The sequence below is a fragment of the Aulonocara stuartgranti genome, assembly GCF_965226115.1.
Source record: "Aulonocara stuartgranti genome assembly, chromosome: 22".
Lineage (NCBI taxonomy): Eukaryota > Metazoa > Chordata > Actinopteri > Cichliformes > Cichlidae > Aulonocara > Aulonocara stuartgranti.
In genome coordinates, this window is record NC_138957.1 from 33,818,682 (window position 1) to 33,839,657 (window position 20,976).

Below are 20,976 nucleotides of genomic sequence, written 5' to 3' on the forward strand. Positions count from 1 at the left end.
ATATAACCACACTATGGACGGACAAGCGCCTGTTTTTATGTGTTGTGGTTAGCAACAACGACAAAAACACCATCGCGTGTCCGCTTGTTTATGTTCCACATAAACCTTTCACAATAAAGCTCAAGATCCTGTTGAGACTTTTCAAAATAAACTGAATCACGTGAAAGAGCAGATTATTTACGGATGAGAATTAAAAAAGAGCCGCCAGGTGCTAAAAAATAAACCTTAGACTCAAACGTTAGAACAGGCTTTTCCCCGCAGCACGCCGTGTAATAAATACTCACAAAGAAAACAGCGGCCATTACAACTTATGTCTAAAAATATATAGTTTCATGCATCTGTTAAAACACTCGACTCCACATGACACGCAGCTGGAAACACTTCCTGCAAGTCGAGCTGCCCGAGAGTCACAGAATTTACAGAAAATGTTACATTTTTGTGATTTATATCGTTGGGACGATAGAATTCTTATATGGATATGAGATTTTGGTCATATCTCACAGCCCTACAATGGATGCACACAGGATAGTAGCACGAATACAGTTTCAAACTCTGTTATAAAATTCAGTTCATAATGACAGCACAAATGTATACAAACACTATTCAACTGACTGCAAGTAACAACTCAACTAACATGAACAATGGCAGATAAGCACTAGCTACTTCTGAATAGCTACTTTGTGCATCCAAAGACTGGAGGGAAATATAATACATCGGACATGCCCTGATTTTTAAAACAGACTTTACTGTGTCATTCACACAAAGTCAGAAATGGTTGCATTTTGTCATAGATGACCTGTGTTTCCAGCTCTATTTGAACTACACAATAATCTTTAGAGATGGGATCTGAGAAAGTAAACGGTGTAAGCAGGGTGTCTGGTTTGAGAAGCTCTTCTTTTTGAATATGATGTTCTGTCGGCCTCCTCAACCTTCAGCTGACGCTCAGTTTCCATGTATGTGCGAATATACAAGGCAAAAGGAAAAACTGTGGAAAAGTGGGATTAACATTGGTTCTTGTTTACCAGAGACACTGTGGTAAAATAAAGCATGAGATGAAGAGGCTCATTTGATGCGGGGTCAGCACTAATGCTGGCAAAGAAGGAGCAAACCTGGAAGGCAAAGCTTTTCTCAATCAGTCCAAGCTTGAACTCTCAGTTTTTGTCATTAGCTGTAGCAGCGTCTTTATACTTACGCCTGTAGTGATGAAGTGCTTTGAGAGACTGGTCTGTCAGCACATCAGGGCCGGTCTGCCTCCCACTCTGGACCCCCACCAATTTGCCTACAGGACAAATCGTTCCACCGAGGACGCCATCACCATAGCACTCCACACTGCGCTGAGTCACCTGGAGCACCGAGGAAGCTATGTGAGAATGCTCTTTCTGGACTTCAGCTCAGCATTCAATCATATCATCCCGGAGATCCTGGTCCAGAAACTGTCTCACCTGGGACTCTCCACCCCCATCTGCCTCTGGATCAAGGACTTCCTGACAAATAGACCACAGTCTGTCAGACTCGGCCCCCACCGGTCCAGCACCATCACACTCAGCACCGGATCTCCAGAAGGATGTGTTTTGAGTCCCCTCCTGTTTACGCTCTACACATCCGACTGCTCCCCTACCCATCTCTCAAACACCATCATAAAGTTCGCGGATGACACCACAGTGGTTGGACTCATCTCAAGGGGGGATGAGTCGGACTACAGAGATGAGGTCAACAGACTGACTGAGTGGTGTTCAGTTAACAACCTCCAACTGAACACCACGAAAACTAAAGAACTCATCTTGGACTTCAGGAAGGGCAGAGCAGACCCGGCCCCACTTTACATTCACGGGAGCTGTGTGGAGAGGGTACACTCCATGAGGTTTCTGGGCGTGCAGATATCTGATGACCTCTCCTGGACTGCAAATACTACAGCGGTGGTTAAAAAGGCCCAGCAGCGTCTCCACTTTCTGAGAGTGCTCAGGAGGAACAACCTGGAGGAGAGGCTGCTGGTGACATTTTACAGAGCCACCATAGAGAGCATCCTAACGTACGGCATAACAGCAGGGTGCTCAGCTGCGGACAGGAAAGTACTGCAGAGGGTCATCAACACAGCCCAGAAGATCACTGGCTGCTCTCTGCCCAGCCTGGAGGTCACTGCAAACTCTCGGTACCTCAGCAGAGCTGGCAATATCATCAAGGACCACTCTCACCCCAGCAACCAACTGTTTGAACTATTACCGTCAGGCCGACGGTACAGGTCACATAAAACCAGGACAAACAGATTCAGGGATAGCTTCTTTCCCAGAGCTATCACCGTAGTAAATAAGCACAAAAACAATTGAACCTATTCCATACCGTCACTGTCATTATATTATGCTGCTATTCATACTGTCATCATATTAATGCTGCTATCCTGTATATATTGTACATACTATTGTTTGAGTACTTACGATTGTTTTTTTTGTACTTTTTATATTTTACATTTCTATTTATTATTGAAACTTGCACCAAGGGAGTGGCACTCCAATTTCGTTGTACTCTGTACAATGACAATAAAGGCTATTCTATTCTATTCTATTCTATTCTATTCTATTCTATACCAGCTGCTTGAAATGAGTTTTCAACATAAGGCACCCAGTCTCAGTCTTAGAGATGACGTGAACAAGGAACTTAAACATTTTCTAATTATATTGCACTATATTTTAAACCAACATACAAATATAGAAGTGACCAGATGTTTGCAGCTACATGTCCTGAAATTAGCTGATTGTGGGTTTGAATGCTCTACAGGTTGGCTGGTGGGAGAATGGACACCTGCGACTACGGTATCACCCCTGGTCTCGCTATGGCTCTTTCTTGAAGCCCCTGGATGACTCCCAACATCTTCGAGTGGTCACATTGGAGGAGAGGCCCTTTGTCATAGTGGAACCTGCTGACCCAGGCACTGGCTCCTGCATCCGGGACTCTGTACCCTGCCGCATGCCCGTTAACTCCAGGTAATTCACAGCCACCACCCCTGGATGGACGAACAGAGAAGTGAAAACATCAAATAATCCATTCATTGCATTGCAAAAAAATATTCAATTATTCAAGTGTCTAGCTGTTTCCACACATCAACTCCACATGAGATCAGGAGAACATTTGGAATTGCCATTCCTCACAAGTAGAGGGAATACATACGACTCTGGGCTCAGTTTTCCTACTGGTAGCTAGGAATGAGGAAACATCAGATCACTGTGATTTTGTTAAAAAATGTAATGTGCTGTTCTCTCATGGGTATGAACAAGACATGCATAATTGCTCAGTTAAACACCATTTCATGTACAATCTGTCATTTACATTCTCATACGCTGCTCTAGCTGGTAATGTCAAAATGTTTGGGTTTCATGCATGTATAAAAACTGGTTGAGATGGTATTTTAGTTCATATGATTTATGTACAGAAAAGCAATCTTCTAAACAATAAACACAACTAAAAAACACTTCTAAAAACTCCACAAATTAAATGGTTATTCATAGCATCCAAAAATCCATCTTTAGCCTGAAAATGTGCACGTCTGTCTTCATCACTGCAGGGGTGAAACCTTTGGTTTGGCTCACAGAGAGAGATCATATATGGGATGTACGGTGGCCCTGAGACGTCAGGTGCACTGCAACTTACAACAACATCAGCAAATAGGAAAATATTGCAAAAGCATACAAAAAATAGAAGTTAAAAAGACAACAGCATCACAAAACAGCTGCAGAAGCTGAAACATGCAACAGATTGCACTTCAAAGAATGTTTGTTGGTGTTGTGAGCGAGAAAAAAAATGCAAGAATATTCTGTTCTTTTTGCATAATTCAAATAATACTGATGATATATGTTTGCAGTTAGTTTTTTCCCCATCATATTATTTTCTCCTCAAACTCACTTCTGTTGTGTTTACTGAGTCCTTTTGTTTATCCGTTTATTTATTTATTTTTAGCTTTTGATGTTTTTTTTTCCCATTTGCTGGCTCTTGTTCTTGTTTGACCTCCAAGAACCACCATAGGTATACGCAAAAATATGAAAAACAAAGTAATTGCTATGAAAACAAATAGAAATAGAGTTGCAATATGTTTTTGTAACAATTTGAAATAGGTGGCAACGCAAGATGACCTGTTGTTTGGCCATAAGCTGAAAAAAACAGAAGACTAGATACCCCAATTTTCTATCAGCAAATACATCAAGATTGTTACAACAAGAGGTGCTTCAGTACATAATATGTGTTTTCTCCTTGTGTTATTTTCTCTGAGCTCTTATCAGCTGGCAAACGGTAGTAGAGAGTGGGAAAGAAGTTTCAAAAAGTTGTTAGATAAAGACCATCCTGAAACCACAAGGACCTTTGCCTTAATCCATTGTAAAATTGAGCTGTCTGGCCACACATCAAAGAACAGGACAGTAAATTGTTATCGTTTCCAGGTGGAGTGTACATACAGAAAAAGGTTTAAAGAAAGGCTTACCTTCTGCGACCAGTAGATTAAAGAATAGAAAACAGCTGAATTATTTTGGCTGAATTTGAGAAAATACATTTGTGTCTCTGTCTCTCTGTGTGTGTATATGTATGAAGTTAGTTGACATCAGATTAAAACGTGTTGAAAGAAACATGGATTTCTTACAGCTTTTTAATAGAAGTATGATGGAAGAAGCAAAGTAAAGGCAGGTTAATCTTTTCTTGTCCTGCAGAAATTGGGCATGTCTCTAACTGTGTGTGTGTGTGTGTGTGTGTGTGTGTGTGTGTGTGTGTGTTCTGCACCCCTTGTCTACCCCAGATAAGCTTCCTTCCTGCCAGTATATGACTTGGCCAACAGAGAGATAACAAGTTCATCCTCCATCAATTATTTTGGCTGAGAGTCAAGTTTGCTCCTTGTTAAGGTTCAAAATTGAGGAGGGAGAGTACAAACCACCCTTGGTCCAGAAGCTCTTGGTCAAACAATGATTTTAATGACTACACACGTGTGGGAAGACAACTCTGTACGCCGACAGCCAGTAGTCTTCAACTTAATCAAAGCATGAACAGATATTTTATAGCATCAGGGTTTGATTTACTGACGCCCCTTCATGCGTCACACATACATTTTATACATAGATCAGATCAACACCACAATGACTTTTAACCCAGAAGATCATCTTCTATTTTCATGGCTGGTACTTTCCGTTCTTGTCTTAAAGTGAATTGTTCCTCTTTCTTGCCGAGACATGACTAATCTCTCCTCTAAATAAATCTAACTCGTGTGTGTGTGTGTTGACCTCACATGCTCTCTGTGTCACCTCTTCACCTACTAACTGTCTGTGTCTCGTCCTCAAATGCTCTTTCTCAATTCACCTGTTGCACTTCTGACCTTTTACCAGAACAGAGGCTCATCCTTATGTGTTACAACCTAACTGAGACTATGTATATGTCCTCTACTAAATAAATGTTTTAACCAAGAACCTCTACTAAAACCTTAATATAAAATGACCTGATATAAGTGTTTTGTAAGCATGTATTGCAATTCCTTCTATGTTCTAGTTTTCCCTCAGGATGTATCACCTGAACAGTCACGTCAGTGAAGCTTAAGACCTTTAAAGAACCTGAACATCAACTCAAATAAGCACAGATATGCATTGTGTACACAATAGTTATAACTGCATCTAAAATACAAAATTAACATCATCATAAACATCTTAAGGCCATCTTAAAGCTATCTGTTACATTGTTAAAGCCTCGTCTTAGCCTGCTGCTCAAAATAACTTCCTGCTTCTGCAAACTCTCTGCAAGCCTGTTTCCTGTCAGCCTGTGACTTTTAGCCTTTCTGAAAGACACACACTGTTAAACCCCTGAATGCAATATAAACTCCAGATTATATTATTAATGCAATGGTAATAATGATGATTATTTAACAATAGCAGTAAAATAATTTCCCTGCTCCACATCCTTTACTAATCAACCCACTTCTTTTTATTACTTTCCATTATATGCATTTCTATACTTGCTTCTTACTCTCATTTTTCTTTTTTTAATTACACATATAAGCATTTTCTGTTTGGCTGATTTGCTATCGTTTTTCTTCACCTGTCACAGCACCCTTGATCTGCTGCACTGTGTTTGCGAAGTTGTTTTTCCTTTTATTTTCTCCTGTGATCACCACCAAGGTCACGGTTGTTTGCTCAGTTTTTAAAATAAACACACAAAAAATACCTGAGCACAAGCAGGCACTAAAATGCAACTGTATTTTTCTCAACACGTTACTTGTCCTTTTTCAGTGTCACATCGCTCCTGTAAAATGCCTTGAAAAATAACATGCACAAAAAAAGAACTGTACTGTAAAAGGATCTTGAGCAACAGAACTGTAGATATTCAGTCATTGTACTTGACCAGAGGAACACTGACCAATGAATCACACAGCACAGAAAATATACAGCAGATGAACAGTGCCTGAATGTCATGTGTTTAAGAAATAGGGAAGAAAGATTCAACAAAGATCTGAGACAGGACCTAAGAAATGCATCTCGACATGATTCACATAGTAGCCTAATCAGAAATGGAAGGGTGATTGTCAAGAAGCCATTCATAAGCAAGGGTGAGGAATGCTGACACAAAATTACTGACAAAAAAAGTTTCAGTTCAAATTGTCAATTTGTTTTGGAGGAAGTTAGGAGAGAGATACAACTCTGAGTGTCTACAGCCAAGATCAAAACACACGGAGGCTCAATTATAGTTTGGAGCTACATTTCAGTCAGTGGTTTTGGGGATCTTGTAAAAATTGATGGAGTTATAAATGCAGAAAAGTGCCAGCAGATTTTGATCCGCCATGCAGGGCCATCTGGAAGGCATCTGATTGGCCACAGCTTGATTTTTCAGTATGACGATGATGCCAAAATGACTGCCAGTGCTTCAAACACATACCTGTATAGAAAAACACACACTATGAGCCATTGAATGGTCTCCCTAGAGCAGGGATGTCCACCTCCAGGCCTCAAGGGCCGGTGTCCTGCAGGTTTTAGATGTGTGCTTGATCCAACACAGCTGATTTAAATGGCTAAATGACCTCCTCAACATGTCTTGAAGTTCTCCAGAGGCCTGTAATGAACTAATCATTCGATTCAGGTCCGTTGACCCAGGGTGATGTCTAAAACCTGCAGGACACTGGCCCTCGAGGCCTGGAGGTGGACATCCCTGCCCTAGAGCCTGGATCTCAACGTTATTGAAGCAATGTAGGGTCATTTTGACAGATAACAGGACAAACATTAGCAGTGTCCAAAGAAGAGCTTTAAATGTCCTTCCAGAAGCCTGAAGAACAATTCCTGAACAAAGCAATTATGTGAAAGTTTGCCTAAAAGAGCTCAGGAAGAGTTGAAGAGTAAAGACAATCATACCAAATACTGACTTTCTAAAAAAATAAACAAACAAAACCATTTAGATTTCACAAACATATTTTAACAGTTTCTTTAATAATAATGTTATAATCTATACAAACGTAAAGAGGAGTTAAATATTTCAATCTTGTGGGTTTGACCTTGTTTTGTCAGTTAAGACTGCCAAATGCACATTCTGCATTGTTAGAGAACAGAGCCAAGAGGGGGCCATAGCTAAGTGACTGAAGGACCATCAAATGGCCACGAGCTGTAAAGAGCTGATGGAGGGCACAGAAGCCACTTGACTGATAGTCATCTAAATGTACTTGGATTCCCATATGTCCATATAGATGTGCATGGTGCTTTGGTAAAGTGTTTGCTGTATGAAGCAAGGGAGAAGGGAGACATTTGAAGGTCTTTGCAGGAAATTTGTTTCCTTAAATTAGAAAAAATGAGTTTATTTCCATTTTAATAACGCAACACTTTTTCCTCCTGAACTGTCTGACCTGTCGAGCGTTGCTTCCCCTTACACCACAGCCAAACTGTCAGTATCGATCCACTCACAGTCCCTCGATAATAATTCACACCTTCCTCGCCTTCCTCAGCTTTTAGTTCTTCCTCCGTTATGAGCACCTCAGGGGGAGAACATATGCTCATTTTCTCACTCCCCAAGAACCTCACTTCTTTCATTTTCAATTTCTTTAACAGAAAAGAACCTTGTTTAGATCAAAGTGACCTGAAAAACAAACTTACAACATGTTTTTAAGAGAGTGTTTTAACTATGTCACCTTTCTCTCATCATCTCCTCAGTTTGGTGGTGGATGGTGTTAGACCCATGAAGCACTGCTGTAAAGGGTTCTGCATCGATGTACTAAAGCGCCTCGCCAAGATTGTAGGCTTCACCTATGACCTTTACCTGGTGACAAATGGGAGGCATGGGAAAAACATTGACGGGGAGTGGAACGGCATGGTAGGAGAGGTAAGCCTTCGAAACCTCTTGTATGCTGCCTGTTATTTGTAGGACCAGGGGGGATGTGGGCAATGTTGCGCTGCCGTTAAGTCGGCAGGAGATCTTTTCACAATGTTGGTTCGACATCTGTGTAAAAGGTGGAGCCAGCCTAGCAGGACAACAGGAAACAGGCACTGCTGTTGTAAACATCTCTACATTTAGGAGACACCGAGGTTTTTATGGTCTAAGCAGAGGACTGACTCAACCAGCATATAGATGACATGCTTCTGATTACAGGGTGTTGACTAAAATTACACAGTGATAGACACTAGAATAGGCTGGCCCATCTATGCATTTATCCACTCATTTGTCCAGTCTCTTATTCAGGTTAGGACCACACTGCTACCTGTAATAGTAGGCATGATACTGAGTCAATAATCTTCATCGTGATAATTTAGGAGTTTTATATGTTGTTTCATAAGCATAAGAACCCGAGTTTTCTGAGTGACAGCTGTGTGCTTGGTTTCTCCTTGTTGAAATGAATAAATTTGATCCCTTATTTGTTTAAAACAAAGCATAATATTTTGTTTTGTTTAACTCTTGCATGAAAAAAGAAAAGTATAAATTTGTACTACATTTTTGCCATCAGTTCTTTTCCTTAGCAAAGCTATTTATGTTCTGTTCAAGGGTGTTTGTATTTAACGCACAAGTAAATAACTTGTATCTAACTCTTGTCACTCTCTGACAGAATGCAAATAGCAGCATGTGGGAGAGATAAAGTGGAAGTTTATAAAAATGTGTGCTCAGTAGCAAAAAGTTCCAGCTTGCACACAGCATTTCCTCTGGGAGTGTGTTCTAAAATTTCGCAGCCCGGCTCACAAACACACCATGACCCTTTTTTGTGTGTCTCAGTAAGATATTGTAGTTATGTTTTTAATTCTCCGTTTTCCCAGTACAGAGTGCTGCTATCATTTTTCCTACTCTGTTTTTCTTTCTTTTGTTGTGTTTACAAAAAGGGCTTTGATTCGAGGGCTCTTGTGAAATTCTTTTTATCCTGCTTCAAACCTTTTAAAACGTGACCCATTGAGAGAGAGGATTGGACCTGAATCGAAGACGGAGCGAGGAAATATGGAGGGAGTCTGTCAGAAAGATTAGTGCTGGAGAAGTGTGAGTGTGAGTGTGAGAGAGAGAGAGAGAGAGAGAGAGAGAGAGAGGGAGAGAGAGAGAGAGGGACAATGCAGACTGTGAGATTGCTTGTACATGACCATGTGTGTCTTGGCAGATACCATGGTGTTTCTGTGATGCCAGTCCCCCCTGCGGCGGCTGGATTAATGAAGTTGGTTTAACATGGAGTTAAACATGGGAATGCAAATTATCACAGTCTATGTGTATTTGTGTGTGTGGACTTTGTGAGGGCAGTTTTATTTCATACAAATGAAGACAGTTTTGGAAAAAGTCATACGTTTCTGGTGGCTAAGGTTGAAGATTGCATGTCGTTTTGCATAAGCATTTACTCGACTTGGCATGAGCTCCACAAGTCTGTGCAGTACCTTGTAACATGTTATCCCATTTGACAACGTTCCAAAAACATTTGTGCATTGCCAGGACTATTTGGCTTTCCACATTTTCCAGTAATCGTTCGATGGGATGGAGATCAGGCGAGTGCAGAGTCCGTGGCACCTCCTTGATGGGCGACCTCAAACTACTGCAATGCTTTGTGGTTTGTTGGGTCTCATTTGTATGGTGGTGCACTGAATCCTTCTCAACAATGATTAATGTTTGACACTCCTGAGCTTCCAAAGTAATTTGCCCCTACCTTTGTTTACCATGGTCAAACCTACTCATGGTGTCTTCTTGAGACACTGAAGGCCTATTGACCATTGGATTACTCTGCAATGCTTTGGATATCCTGTAAGCATAATTTTTAAATATGCAACGTGGAGTCTACTGGTCCTGACTAAATATTATTATTATGTGATCACATTGTGAGGACAGACTGTGTATGCTGTGCTTCATTCTCAGATAGGCCTCAGAGATGCAGGTGGCCTTCTTTCTTGCATTACAGCTGCCTCTTGCTCAGCTTTGCTAAGTAACTCATTAAGCTGCCTAATTATCGCAGCAGACAAACACATGTGCACAGGGACAGCTCCGCCCACATGAACCCTCTTTTTTTTTTTCTTTTACTTTACCTGTCATATGCACTTCTGTTGAAAATATGCAGCAGTGCACTGTTTTTATTTGTTTGTCCTTTTCCTCCTCTGTGCTGCTATTTCATCCTATTCCAACCAACTATCATATCCTGTCAAAGTTACATATCACCAAGACAAATGCGTATAATCCCTCAGACATCAGCAAACCAAGCAAACCAGCAAACCAAGATAAAGACAATGTTGGATAACACCTCCCACCCACTCCATGACATGCTGGTCAGTCACAGGAGCTCGTTCAGTGAGAGACTGAGATTACCGAAAAGCACCACTGAACGACACAGGAAATCATTCCTGCCTGTGGCCATCTCCCTGTACAACGCATCCACTTAACACACTGTTTGCTGCTACAACTACACATGTTTCTTTTCCAACTATTTATCTATGAGTGACGTATGTATGTATGTATGTATGTATGTATATATATGTATATATTGTACTATTCTTAGTTAGCGTATTGTCTGTCTTGTCTTAATGTTGGTTTAAAATGGAGCACTGTAACAAAAAATAATTTCCCCCAGGGATCAATAAAGTATTCTGATTCTGATTCTGAAACCTCAGTGACCTTGCTTCTCAAGTGAAAGACTTTATAGTTGGGCAGTTTTTCCTATTTTTCATCATTTCTATCAGAACCTATATTATGACCTTCTTCTCTGAATGCCTTCAATCAGCCAGTCATTTCCTACATTCTTAAAGTTATTTTTTTTTCTTCACCCTTTACAGTGAATCACCCTAGTATAATCATTTTTGTTCGCAGCTTGCAGCAGTGAAGCACTTCCTAAAGAGAAGTGTCACAGGTGTTGCTTTCAGACCTCGCTGTATTCAAAAATCTTGAAATTAACAAGTTGAATTAAGTGGGGTAATTACCATGGAATGATTGAGTTTGACAAGCAGAGAAGCAACTAATGACAGGTTATGAAAAGTGCGAAACCTGTGAGTTATCAGACTCTTAGAGAAGTTTATGGTCTCCAGAGGCTTCACAAACTATTTTTCCAATAAAAAAACTTTAGTGGTTGAACAGTTTCTGGCTGGATTTATTAGAAGAAGGTTGATTGATCTCATGCAGAGTGTGTTGACTTGCTCAGTATGTATATCATAGGCAATAAAGGGCATGAACATAGAGTTTTTCTTTTCTTTTCGGTCACTCTCATCTGTGCTTCTTTGAAGAACACAATGTGGCTGTGAGGTTTATCTATTAACCAATAAGTATAAAGTAGCAAAAAAGAGAAGAGACAGAGTAATTCCAGTGCGACAGTTATAAACACTTGAATTCATTACATTTTATTTATTTGAATAGTCAGTCAACATCATTGTGATCAAGTGTATCTGCAGATTTTACTCCAAATAGTAGACTGTAAGATAGTGCTGTAAAAAAACTGTCAAATACTTACACCAATATGCTTCCTGGGGTATATTTGCGCTCAGCAATACATTTTGAATACCATTACACTCTCGATGTTAAAAGTATTGGCTGTATCTCAAATAACTGAACCCACCATGTATTAAGCTGACTTTGGACTTTATTTTGAGGACTGTCCAATAATGTCCAGCAATGTTTTTCAAAAAAATTGGCAAGAGATAACAGTACATGGTAACTGATGAGTAATAGCTGGCAGTTGTTGTTATGTTGCCATCTGAGCTTGCTGGGTTGTAACTGACTTCAGTTAAAAAATACAACGTTTTTAAGTAGAATTGTAAGAAAAGACAGCTATATAATATAAATGTGTTGTTCATAAGCAAACAGAGGGGAAAAAGTGAAGGAATACAGCTGTGCACTGTAATTCAGAGCATGATATCATTTGAGTAGCATGAGATAGGAGAACAGTTGGAGAACTGTAATGCTAACCCACCGGCAGCATTGCTGCCAGTATTTTACTGATTATCTACACATAAATCTTTAACAGGGTGGATGTGGGAGTGAAAAAGGAACAGAAATAAAAAATAAAGATGTAACACTCTGCATCAATCAGATTTAACTGTATCACACAAACTTTCATTATTGCAGCTGCTGATTTGCTGCGTCTGTAGCAGTTATCATCTTTCACCATCTTTATAGGTGTAATTTACCATATTTAATCATTAGTGATTGCATTACAGACATATCTGAACAACATCAGTAACAAAACTGGAGGTAACTGTAAGATGCCATTTTACATGGGAGATAATCATCTATTACCAACACAGTCTCCTGAAACAACACTGATTATTATAATGCAATAAAGTTAAAGTTACTAGGTTAAAAAAAAACAATCAATGGATTGGAGTTTATTGTATGTAAATATCAACATTATTAATCTAAGTATAAAAAGATGAAATAGATAGTTTTTCATGTTGGTCCCTTTGCCAACCTAAAACCCTACCGTTCCACTGGCCTCTCTTGCAGCACCAGCCAGGAAATGAGCTGCTAAACTGTGACTGAAGTTGTCCAGTTGCAGGAGGTTAAAACAAATTAAAATCCTAATTAGAGGAATGTTGCTGCACTAACGAAAGTGGGAGTGTCAGAAGCAGCCAGTTAAACGCTCAGTATTTGGTCTTTTAATGTTTCTTGCAAAAAGTTAAAAGACCAAATACAAAGGATTTTTAATTATTTCAGCAATGCCTAGTTGGTGATTAGTGGTATAGTAGAAGTTGAGAATCCTTCATGGAAAAATGATGGAACAACTTTTCAGTCAATTGTCCAATTACTTTTCAGCCTTTGAAAATGGAAGACTGATTAAAAATGGCTGTACATGCAAATAGTTCATACAATGCTTTTTTCTCACAGTTGATAACTGTGTGAAACAATGTATCAATCAGTGCTTAAGATTTTAACAAATAAGGAGGAAGAACATTTTAGAGGCTACTTTATGAGCCTGATGAAAAGCATCTCCGTTGTGTCTGCTGAGAGACTGCAGAGCCTTTTGTCTTTCACAGACTTTTGGTGCCAGGCCAGACCTGAATAATGAACTTCTGGTCAGCAGCCAGCTCCTCTAACCTCCACAGTCCCTCTGCTGCAGTCAAGTAACCTCTGCTTCCTGCCAGGCGAAACACCAACAGGGCTGTGAATCCCCTGACTTCGTCACCTTCTGTCCGCCTGAGCCTCGTTTACAGCTGCCTGAGGAGCTGTGAGGAGGACCACAGCACAGCTTCATGTGGGATCATGGCAAAAGGATCCCTATGCTGTTTGTTCAAGGTCTTTTAGTTATAGATAGTTATAGAGCATAACATTGTAGCTCTATCCTACCAACTGCCAACCATTGAGACCAAAGAGGTATATTTTGGTTAGTGCTTTTTGAAAATACACATTTGCCAGAAGAAGAAGAGCTGGTCTGGCTACATTCCAAGAACTAATCCAAGAAGCGATCAAGAAAATTCCACCTGTTAATGTGACTGTCCAGTGCTTGGCTGGAAAACCTACATGATAAAGTGAGCATTGCATGAGGTAAAATTTATGTGCTATAACTGCCTATAGAGTCTGTTCATCTTGTTGCTTTCTTATTTTCTGATGAGAGTGAGAGGTTGGATCTTGCCAGGAAAAGTCAAGATTCTTCCTGGTGGGTTTTCGGTCTCCACCGGGAACGATCATTTCAAGAATTCTATTCATAATTTTTATGGACAAAATTTCTAGCAGTAGTCAGGGGATGGAGGGTGTCAGACTTGGTTGTCTCAGGAGCTCTGCTTTTTGCAGATGATGTGGTTCTCTCTGGGTGACCTGCAGCTTGGTTTGCAACTGAGTGCAAAGCATTAGCAGTTCCAAATCTGAGGCCATTGTTCTTAAAAGTAAAATGATAGAGTATCCACTGCAGGTTAGAGATGAGTCGCTGCCCCCAACTAGAGGAGTTGAAGTATCCTGTAATCTTATTCACAAGTGAGGGGAGAGTGAATTAGGAAAACAACAAGCTGGTGAGGATGCTATTCTGGTCTGTTGTGGTGAATAGAAAGCTGGGCGGAAAGCAAAAACTGTCAGTTTACAAATTGATCTTTGTTTCTATCCTCAGCAGTCACAAGTTGGTAGTGACTGGAAAGTGACAGGTGTTGTTTGTGTGCCAACACAGAGTTTCTTTCCTCCAGGGTTTGGACTTCTTTCAGATTTGCCACAGGACATCAGCTTAAATCAGGTTTTCTTGGTGTGTAGTAGCTGTGAAAGTCATTAAAAGCACTTTGTTTGTTATAGTGTTGCTCATATAAATAGACACAACATGCTGATCTGAAATGATAGGTCTACACAGAACCAAGTTATGGCATTTCTCCTGCACAATGACTATGAGAAACTGTTGTTTCTGTCTATTCCTTTTTATCTGTATACAACAAAAATGTAAACATTATTTTTTTTTTAAAATTGAATCAGCTTTGAGTGAATCTGTTTTTTCTTGGTTCTTTTTACCTTGTATATAATGTTTTATAGCTCTTTGTGTTTAACTTCAGATCTCCTGTTTTACAGGTGGTGTCCAACAGGGCAGACATGGCCATCGGCTCACTCACCATTAATGAAGAGAGGTCAGAGGTTGTTGAGTTTTCGGTTCCATTTGTGGAGACTGGCATCAGTGTCATGGTTTCGCGCAGTAACGGCACAGTATCACCTTCTGCTTTCCTTGGTAAGATGTTTTTAATAAGGTACACTTTAGCATTTTATAAGTCTGTCATTTCTCCAAGTCAAGCTTAGTACCTGTAACATGCCTGCCTACCTGCAGATGCAAGCTACTTTGCAACCCATCTCCACCCTAGCTCCTTTTCATTCTGTGTCATCTTGTGTCTTACTTACTGGGGTCAGGTTGTATATTTTCCCTTGCAATTGCTATCGGACAAATCTGAAGTTCTGGTGAAGTTTTTTAGTGAATTTATGATGAAATTACTCATTTTTTAATTTAGCTTTTTTCAGTCTTTTTTCCAATGAAGTATTTTAAACCATCAGGACAAATTGGCAAAAATGCTTAAATCAATACCTTATTTGCTTCTATAAGCTGTGTCTAAACATCTGATAGAACTCAATGAGCAGAGGCTCACCTACAATCCAAAAACAATAATTGACATTGCATTCGTAGTTTATGAGATTGCTGAATATGAAGTCTACGTAGGAATGTTTATTCTCCATGTTCAGCTTTAAAGTAGGGATCATAAACTCAGTAGTCTATTTGTATTCCACTAAATTCTGTATACACAACATTAAAATGGGATTTATAGATGTGCATGAAGCATCACAAACCCTTTTCAAGCTCTCTAATGCAAAATTAAATTCTACTCTAAATGGTGCTACATAAGAGGAAGGTAAGAATCCCTTTAAAAAGCAATTCAGGTCAGCTGTGGATGAAAGACGGGTGAAGAAAATATCGCTAAACTAAATTTAAATTTTAAATTTGTGCACTGCACAAAATGAAATACCGGGCTTATAATAGGCCCAGTAGAAAGCATAAAGAATATATACTTAGAAACACTCACATGTTATGCACTCTCTCTGTGCCCTACTTAGCTTGAAACAAACCAAAGAGTATTTTCGCTGTTTTGTTTTTGTCATCAGTCGGACTTTATTCCCTTCCACAGGTAAAGATGAGCTCATCAAAATAACTGAAATTTACATGTTGAAATACTTTTACTAAAAGACATCCTGACTGAGTGAGGTAGAGCTGTATGTAGTTATGTAGTGAGAGCTGTGTGGCAGTAGTTAGAGAGAGATTAGAAGAACAAACAGCTCTTAAAGTATTGACCAAATATCATTTTACCGCTAGTGTGGAACATCCTTCTAAATCCACCTCATTGGCCAAGTGTTTACACGAGGCCCTGAGGTCTTATTATACAGCAGGCTGGTACTCATGTAAAAGCAGAAGAGTTTTAACTTGGAGGCCTGACCCTCCTGTCTCGTGTTGAATTTAAAGTTTGTACTGAGTTTTTTTGCTTTTGGTTTGACTAGCACCGAAACCACTTTGATCAGGTTAAAGAAGAGAACACAGTTTGTGTTAAAATACACTTTCAAATCTCAGATTTCTACATTTCACACGTCTGCATGGAGTCGTCTATAGTCTGGGTTGCTTTTTGTTTATCAATGTTCAGAATGGATGATAACACATTTTCTATCTTACTAATAGGTGAAGGAGGCTGACTACATAGGAGGCACATATAGGACTGCAGTGAATAATAGCAGTGTGAACAGTTAACATTCAAAGCAGCTGGTTCAAGGAGACTGAATTAAATGATTGTTCAAGGGGTCATAATGCAAGACAGCCCTTGTTTTGGATATTTTCATTACATACTTTTTCCAAAACATACAAAAATGAAGGACGCATCCTTTAATGTTCAGCTGAACATCCAGAAAGTTGATTCTGACTTCATCTCAGCTCACTGCGGGTTTCCCAAACCTTATAAACACTCGTTTGCATAATGGTCAAAACTAGCACCGCTGACTAACAATGGGCTGTCAGAGCCATTGTTAGTCAGTCCGTTGCAGTTTCTCCTGCTGAAAACGCAATGTCCATGTGAACATAATCAACTTTGTGGGATTTCCTTACCTGGGCGATTTGTGTCAAGATGTTCAGCTGAACATTTTATAAACACATTATAAAACTATTGCTTGCTGCCCATCAAGAACACCATGCAAATGCTGCACAGTCCTATAATGGAGAGGACAGGTGTAACAGGGCATAACAATTCAAAATCAACCTGAATCAAAATTAATTTGATGAAACTGTGGGGTTATACGAGGTGCAAATGAAAATCTCAACTCAACTCCAGACAAAGACCATAGCTAAAACAAATTTAACGTAAGATGTATAAGACTTCAGCACTGCTGCTACCTGGAAGTGCCATCGTGTCCACATCCACCTGCGTTAGACTGTATCTCTTATACTGTGTCACAACAGTGACCCTGCAACCTGAGTTTTAGAGACGACAAAGTTGCAGGGAGTAGAGTAGAATGTAATGGCAGTCACCAATAATCTTGGTAGCCAAACAATTTTTTACAGTGTTGAGGTACACAATGGTACAGTACATATCAGAGTTTGTTTCCCACAGGACATTACTGTGCAGCTCTGACCCTGGGGTCCTATTCACAATGCATGATGTCCAAAAATAAAGCTTGAACATCTGAGACTCTTTCACACTTCCTGGAACATGGTTATCATTAAATCTGATATGGTTTTTGCTTTTTTATTAGCAAAGTCACATTTTATTTTTTAAATCGCAACTACATGAGTCATCAAAAGAGGACCCAGATGCATAAGCTATTATTCACTAATGGACTTTACAATGCTTTCAAGTTTCCTTTAATCTTAAGGATTGTTGAAGGATTAATTAATTAATGTACTAAAACAGCCTTGATAGCTTACATAACGCTGTACAGTACTGTACATTCTTTCTAAATTATGTAAGTGGCCTTCATTTCTGATGTGAATTTTGTCTTTCAGTTGAAAAGGTTCAAACTCCCAGCTTTGCATCTCAAAGCACAGCTCAAAATGCACAGTTAGCTTTACTATTCTCAGCGTTCAAAGAAGCCCCCACAGCAATCCAAGCCAACTTTTTTTTCTCCAGTCATTTTAAAAAAAATATAGCTTATGCCTCAATCAAAGTTGGCCTCTCCTAAGATAACACCTCTTAATTTACCAATCTTCTTAGACTAATTCCACGCACTTCCAATCATGAAAAGATGGAATTTGAGAGAAGTAGAGAGTTGGAAGCAGAGAGAAATGACAACAAAGAAAGGGAGTGATGGATGAAGAATGTGCTTAGGAGAAAGAAATGGTGTTACAAAGAGAGAGAAAGTCCAGTCATGTACCACTATAAACCCAACACATACAAGAGAGAGAGAGAGAGAGAGGTTAAGTGGCTTTGATAGAGAGACTGATAGAGCTGTGTCAGATGCTCTCAGATATTTTAATCTGAGCAGCGGCTGGTTGACATGCTGCTGCGCATTTGTGTGTGTGCGTGTCGTGCAGACCAGATGAGATCATACCCTGTAGCAAAAATGACTTGTTAACACAGAGCAGCGTCTCAGGCGACTACTTTTTAAACCCACCATCTGTGCTTAAAACCTGCCTGTGTGAATGAAGCGCATATTCTACTGCCACACATACTGTGTGCATGACGTTATAAATCAGACCTGCAGAACATCATACACTGTATGACGAATTATGTCATAAATAGTTTAAATAGTTCCTATCATATTGTCCTATACTGTCCGTTTCTCTATAGCCCTTAAAGCCCAGCCTGTAATAAAAGTGCAATTTATTTATTTTTTTCATTTTTGCTTGTTTAATAACGACCAAGTCTGCTCTAAAAGTTCACTAATATTCCTCCATCATAGACCTGACTCCTTCGCAGGACTCCTTAAGGGATTGATTTCATACTGGCACAGCTGCAGTAGTACATCTATCCATCTGTCAGAGGAGATTTAAGAGACAATCTGAAACATGTCATGGTTGGACGGAGGTGCAAGGCTCCTAAGGCCATTTTGTCTAAAGTCTGCTGGGCCACAGGGCTGACAGCAAGTCCATACTGTTGCTTTGGCCGTTTGTGTGTGCGTATGTGTGTGTGTGTAAGGCAAGGCAAGGCAAGTTTATTTGTATAGCACAATTCAACAACAAGGTGATTCAAAGTGCTTTACAGAGACATTAGAAACAAGAACAAATAAAAAGCATGATTTAAAATTGATTAAAACAAGCAAATAAACTAACTAATTAACAAACAAACAAACAAACAAACAAAACAGTATATAAAATCAAAACAGATAAAATCAGAACAGTAGATAAAATCAGTAGTTAAATGTAAGTTTTGAAATTTAAGCTTAAAGTGTGGATTTGGTGCTTTATTCAAATGCAGCTGAGAACAGGTGAGTCTTCAACCTGGATTTAAATAAACTGAGTGTTTCAGCTGATCTGAGGCTTTCTGGGAGTTTGTTCCAGATATAAGGAGCATAAAAGCTGAATGCAGCTTCTCCGTGTCTGGTTCTGACTCTGGGAACTGATAAAAGACCGGATCCAGATGACCTGAGGGATCTGGAAGGTTCATACTGGGTCAGGAGGTCATTGATGTATTTTGGTCCTAAACCATTCAGAGCTTTATAGGCCAGCATCAGAACTTTAAAGTCTATCCTCTGACAGACAGGCAGCCAGTGTAAGGACCTCAGAGCTGGACTGATGTGGTCCACTTTTTTGGTCTTAGTGAGGACTCGAGCAGCAGAGTTCTGAATGAGCTGTAGTTGTCTGACTGATTTTTTAGGTAGACCTGTAAAGATGCTGTTACAGTAATCAAGCCTACTAAAGATGAATGCATGGACTAGTTTTTCCAGGTCCTGTTGAGACATCAGATCTTTTATCCTTGATATATTCTTGAGGCGATAGTAAGCTGACTTTGTTATTGTCTTAATGTGTTTTTCTAAGTTTACGTCTGCATCCATCACTACACCCAAATTTCTCGCCTGGTTTGTGGTTTTTAGATGTATAGATTGAAGTTCTCTGGTGACCTGTAATCGTTTTTCTTTGGCGCCAAAGACTATTACCTCAGTTTTGTTTTTGTTTAGCTGGAGAAAATTGTGGCACAACCAGTCATTGATTTCCTCAATGCATTTACCAAGAGCCTGTACAGGGCCTCGGTCTCCTGGTGACATTGTGATATATATTTGTGTGTCATCTGCATAGCTGTGATAGTTTATTTTGTTGTTGTTTATAATCTGTGCCAGTGGGAGCATGTAGATGTTAAACAGAAGGGGTCCCAAGATGGAACCTTGGGGAACTCCACATGTGATACTTGTCTGCTCAGATGTGAAGTTACCTATTGATACAAAGTATTTCCTGTTTTCTAAGTATGTTTTGAACCAGTTTAGTACAGTTCCTGAAAGACCTGTCCAGTTCTCCAGTCGTTTGAGTAATATGTTGTGGTCAACTGTATCAAATGCTGCACTGAGATCCAGTAAAACTAGGACTGACATTTTTCCACTGTCTGTATTCAGAGATATGTCACTAAACACTTTGGTCAGAGCAGTTTCAGTGCTGTGGTTCTGTCTAAAACCTGACTGGAAGGCATCGTAGCAATTATTCTGTTTTAAGAAGTAACTGAGCTGTTGAGAAACTGCTTTTTCAATGATCTTACTTAAAAACGGGAGATTTGAGATCGGCCTGTAGTTGTTCATTTGTGTCTTGTCAAGATTGTCCTTTTTCAGTATAGGTTTGATTACAGCAGTTTTTAGTGATTCTGGAAACACACCTGATAATAAAGAAAAGTTGACGATCTGTAACAGGTCTGACTCTAAAGTCTTTGAGACCTTTTTGAAAAAACTTGTTGGCAGGACATCTAAACAGCAGGAGGAGGAGTTCAGTTGACCTAAGATGTCCTCCAGGTCTTTGCTGTTAATAGGTTGAAACTGTTTCATGGTGTTTAAACAGTTTTTTGGTGGACACAGTACATATCCTGGATCTGCTGTTGATGTACCAATTGCTTGTCTAATTTTTTGGATTTTTTCAGTGAAGAATTTGGCAAAGTCATTGCAGGCCATGGTCGAATGAAGTTCAGCTGCCAC

General features: G+C 39.7%; 1 protein-coding gene across 3 annotated transcripts in view; it reads left to right on the plus strand.

Annotated features, from left to right (window-relative positions):
- grin2da (glutamate receptor, ionotropic, N-methyl D-aspartate 2D, a) overlaps positions 1-20,976 on the plus strand; it is a 264,679-nt gene that overhangs the window by 190,743 nt on the left and 52,960 nt on the right. For all 3 annotated transcript variants that reach the window (XM_082520396.1, XM_082520397.1, XM_082520398.1), the window contains 3 exons: positions 2,773-2,978; positions 8,151-8,319; positions 14,917-15,070. In XM_082520396.1, coding sequence (XP_082376522.1) covers positions 2,773-2,978; positions 8,151-8,319; positions 14,917-15,070 — 529 coding nt within the window. The remainder of the gene's footprint in view (positions 1-2,772; positions 2,979-8,150; positions 8,320-14,916; positions 15,071-20,976) is intronic.